General features: G+C 44.3%; 1 protein-coding gene across 1 annotated transcript in view; it reads right to left on the minus strand.

Moving 5' to 3' along the window:
* The window catches only part of LOC143291546 (hemicentin-1-like), a 37824-nt gene that overhangs the window by 11700 nt on the left and 21124 nt on the right, over nucleotides 1-5000 (minus strand). Inside the window, exons 13-16 of the mRNA XM_076601446.1 lie at nucleotides 4580-4911; nucleotides 3568-3661; nucleotides 701-976; nucleotides 1-11 (exon numbers count right to left, since the gene is read on the minus strand). The exon at nucleotides 1-11 is cut by the window's left edge and continues 229 nt beyond it. Of these exons, the coding sequence (XP_076457561.1) occupies nucleotides 1-11; nucleotides 701-976; nucleotides 3568-3661; nucleotides 4580-4911 (713 nt within the window). The remainder of the gene's footprint in view (nucleotides 12-700; nucleotides 977-3567; nucleotides 3662-4579; nucleotides 4912-5000) is intronic.

Consider the following 5000-nt stretch of genomic DNA (forward strand, 5'->3'; position numbering starts at 1 on the left):
GACAGGTTTGCCTGAGGGAAAAAACATATCAGCCCTCGTGTAGTCTCGTTGAAAATGACTTTCAGAACTCATCATTATGTCAGAAGCTTAAAATAATAATGATATTAATCATAATGATGATAACGATAATGATGAAAAATAGAAATAGATTTATAGATAATTAAATAATTCAATGAATAAATAAATAGATAAACAAATGAATAGATAAATAGACAAATTAATTAATTAATAATAAATAAATAAAATAAATAGATAAATAGATGAATAAATAAATAAATTAATTAATTAATGGTAAATAAACAAAACAAATAAATAGATAAATGCATAAATAAATAAATAGATAAATCAATAAAACATATTTTTACTTCTTGAATAAATCTGTAATGTCGCAGTGCTTTTTTTTTTTTTTTTTTTTACAGGAACAGTTACAATTAATTCACTTCAACACAAAACAGCGAAACTGTACACAATTTTTCCTTGGAAAAGCTGCAGTTGAACAAACTTCTCTCAACACAAAACACTCATATGTTTCATCGATGTGCATGAATAACAGAGTTTATGCGTGATCGAGTGCATACATACATACATACATACATACATGCATATTCAACTCCTCCCCACCTCCCCCCTCCTACACACACACACACACACACACACACACACACACACACACACACACACGTGAAGAACACAACAGTACCTTCCACATCCAGGAACGTATCAGCCGACTCGCATCCCAGCAGATTGCACGCCACACACACCCACATGCCTCCGTCCTTCTCATTGGTCGCTCCCTGGATCATCAGAACCCCGTCAACCAATCGGTACCCTTCGACGCTGACCTTGACCTCTTGACCTTCAGGCGACCTCCACGTGACGGTAGGGTCAGGGTCACCTTCAGCATGGCACGTGATGTTCACTGGGGCGTGCATGGCGGTGGGGGGCGGGTTGGAAATTGCACGGATGACTGGAGGCACTGAAAAGTGCAGACACATATTTTTTAATTAAATTGATGTACTGTTTAACTCTTTCCATACGAACGGCGAAAGAGACGACGTTAACAGCGTTTCACCCCAATTGCCATCATCAAAATATTCCAAGCGGAAGGCTCTTATACTGAAGAGGTGAATGTTGACAAAGAATACCACAATTCTGACGACGGAAGCTAAAGGTTGGGTCATTCAGACACCCACTGGACATCCGAGGGGTCTGTGTAGAGGAGAAGAGAGGACTGGCCGTACTGAGTGAGTTAACCATTTTGGATATACGGTGCTTGTGAACAGAATTGAGTCCCTGTTATAAAATCAAGATTCTAGTGTGCGGGTGTCCATGTGTGTGTGCGTGTGTCCATGTGTGTGCGTGTGTCCATGTGTGTGTGTGTGTGTGTGTGTGTGTGTGTGTGTGTGCAGAATTTTCTTGTCTTGCTTTACGCATGTGTCACATGTGTGTGTGTGTAAAAAACTAATTCTTGCTTTGTGTGTGTGTGATTATATGCGTGTGCACGTGTGTGTTGCTCGTGTGTATATGCTTGTGTGTGTGTGTGTGTGTGTGCGCAAGCGCGCGCGCGCGTGTGTGTGTACACACGTAGAAACGAACATGTGCAAAGGCGCGCGCGCGCGCTCACACACACACACACACACACACACACACACACACACACACACACAGACACACACACATACACAGACACACACACAGACACACACAGACACACAGACACAGACACAGACACACACACACACACACACACACACACACACACACACACACACACACACACACACACATCGACTGACCAACTGACCAAATTTGAACGCGTCACTCCTCTCTTCCACTCTCTTCACTGGCTACCTGTTTCCCAAAGAATCCAATACAACTTTCCTACTCTGACGTTTTCTGCCCTCTCAAGCTCTGTCCCTCGCATTCCTCTCTGACCTCCTTGAAGCGTACATTCCAACTCATCACCTTCGTTTTGCTTCTGACACCAGGCTATTAAAAATCCCCAGTGTAAAGAAGAAGGAAGAGGGCAATACATATCTTTTTAAGCCCCCTCATTGTGGAACAAACTACCATTAAAAAAAAATTGCCCCTATTCTGTCTTGCTAAATCATTTTGAGGCTGCTTTGAAAACGCATTTCTCCGTCAACAGTAATTTTCCAGTGCTGATGTTGGTGTGATCTGGTTCTTTTTCTTCTTCGTCTTCTTCTTCTTCTGCGTTCGTGGGCTTCAACTCCCACGTTCACTCGTATATACGCGAGTGGGCTTTTACGTGTATGACCGTTTTTACCCCGCCATGTAGGCAGCCATACTCCGTTTTCGGGGGTGGTGTGATCTGGTTCCAAATGCATGCTTTGTTTGTGGGAAAGCCAGTTTGCCATTTGTGTTTGGTGAGGAGCTTGCGAGTGTCCGTGCACTCGTGCGTGCGTGTGTTCATGCAATGCGTGCGTATTGCAGGGGTGTGTCTTCTTGGGTGACAAAAAAAAATGTGGATGAGCGTTTGTTGAATAGAGGTAGTGAACACGAAGGTATTCTGGCTTGTGATTGTCTGTGTGTGGGAGTGCGGCGGCGGTAGGGGGGTTGGAGTGGGGGGGGGGGGAGATAGATAAAGGGGGAGAGGGAAGAGGGGGGGGGGGGTTGAACGAAATGTAAAGCACTTTGAGCAGTATTTCTATGAAAAGAAAGAGAGAAAAAAAAACCCCTCACTATATAAAATTAATGTACATTATGATGATAGTGATGATTTGTTGATGATGATGATGAAGTAGATTATTACTATTATCATTACTGTTTTTTCATTGTTGTTGCTGTTCTTCTTCTCTTGTTGTTATGATCATCATTATCATCATTATTACCATCATTATCATTATGATTACTGTTATTATTATTACTATGATTATTATTAGTAGTAGTATCATCATCATCATCATCATCATCATCATCATCATCATCCATTATTATTATTATTGTTAAATTAATATTATTATTATTATTATTATTATTATTGTTGTTCTTGTTGTTGTTATTGTCATCACCATCATCCTCAGCATCATCACCATCACCATTAAAATCATCCTCCTCATCATCACCACCACCATCATCATCATCATCACCACCACCATCATCATCATCATCACCACCACCACCACCACCATCATCATCACCACCACCACCATCACCACCACCATCATCATCATCACCACCACCACCATCATCATCACCACCATCATCATCATCACCATCATCATCATCATCACCACCACCACCACCATCATCATCATCACCACCACCACAATCACCACCACCATCATCATCATCACCACCACCACCACCATCATCACCACCACCATCACCACCACCATCATCATCATCACCACCACCACCACCATCACCACCACCATCATCATCATCATCACCACCACCATCACCACCACCATCATCATCATCACCACCACCACCACCATCATCATCATCACCATCATCATCATCACCACCATCACCACCACCATCATCATCATCACCACCATCATCATCACCACCACCATCATCACCATCATCATCATCACTGACCTTGAACTGTGATGAAGACAGGATCAGCATAGATGACGGCCTCTCCGATGGCGGCAGTGCAGTAGAACCAGCCTTCATCCATCTTCAGCACCCGCTTTGATATCACACACGATACAGAACACACCATGCACAACACGGAACACAGAACTGCAGAACTGCATAACACAGAAGACATAATAATAATAATAATATTCACCTCCACCTATCCCGTAGTCTTGTGGACCGTTGGGGCGCCACAGGTGATCTGGCAACCAGCATCCTCCAATCCTCATACAATCAGGAGGTCAGAAAACCGAGAGGATTGGAGGAATAATAATAATAATAATAATAATAATATTCATATAGCGCTGAATCTTGTGCAGAGACAAATCTAAGTGCTTTCACACCAGTCATTCACACGCATGCATAACTCTAAAACTGGAGAAACTGAAGATAAGGAAGAGGCAGGGAAGGAGGATATTTTGGGAAGAGGTGGGTTTTAAGGCCAGACTTGAAAGAACTGAGTGCGGAGACCTGACGAAGCGAAAGAGAAAGTTCATTCCAATTGCAAGGTCCAGAGACAGAGAAAGAACTGCGTCCAACAGTGGAGTGTTTGAATCTTTTTATGCGTAAACAGACATAATACGAAATATAGAGCACAGAACGTTTCTAGAAACAGCCTTCATCTTCATTCTGTTCTCGCTTCAGTAACATCACACAGTACAGACTGCAGACTACAAAATGCAGTGATAAGAAACTGTAGGGAGAGCTGGACAGTACAAGGTCTTCAGAGAAAAAGCCCCCCCACCCCCACCCCCCCACACCCCACCCCTCAGTCAAGTGTTTCGGCCCTTAACTCCTTACACTCTAAGGGGCCCGGGCCGCACCCAGGTCGTGACTCCTGGATTGCCCTTGTATTGCATCACACAATGCAGACTGCAGATTACAAAATACAGAATACAGGACACAAACTGCAGGACACAGAATGGAGAATACAGAACAGAAGGACAAACAGACAAACGCCATCACCAACCTCAAACACAACGTCACCCTCCTCTGTCGCCCAGAAACGTCTCGTTATTGCCCCCTCCTCCTCCTCCTCCTCCCCCTCTTCCTCCTCCTCCTCCTCCTCCTCCTCCTCCTCCTCCTCCTTCTCCTTCTCCTCCTCCTCTTGCCCTTGGACAGACTGACCGATGGTGTCAATCAGGATGTCCACCCCGCTGTTCCGCAGCCCACGGAACCAGCGCACAGTGGGCACGTGGAGCTCGTCGTCCCCAGCGGACCCGTCAGCCCGGCAGGACAGGGTGAGGGAGTCTGTCACGTTTACCGTCGTGTTCAGGGGCTGCTGGGTGAAGTATGGCTGCCCTGCGTTGTCAAAAACAACCGATATCAATAGAGAGAAATAATGATACACGGCGAGAAGGATGTTCGTTATGATGATGGTGATGATTACG

Source organism: Babylonia areolata, chromosome 17 (assembly GCF_041734735.1).
Source record: "Babylonia areolata isolate BAREFJ2019XMU chromosome 17, ASM4173473v1, whole genome shotgun sequence".
NCBI classification, from domain to species: domain Eukaryota; kingdom Metazoa; phylum Mollusca; class Gastropoda; order Neogastropoda; family Buccinidae; genus Babylonia; species Babylonia areolata.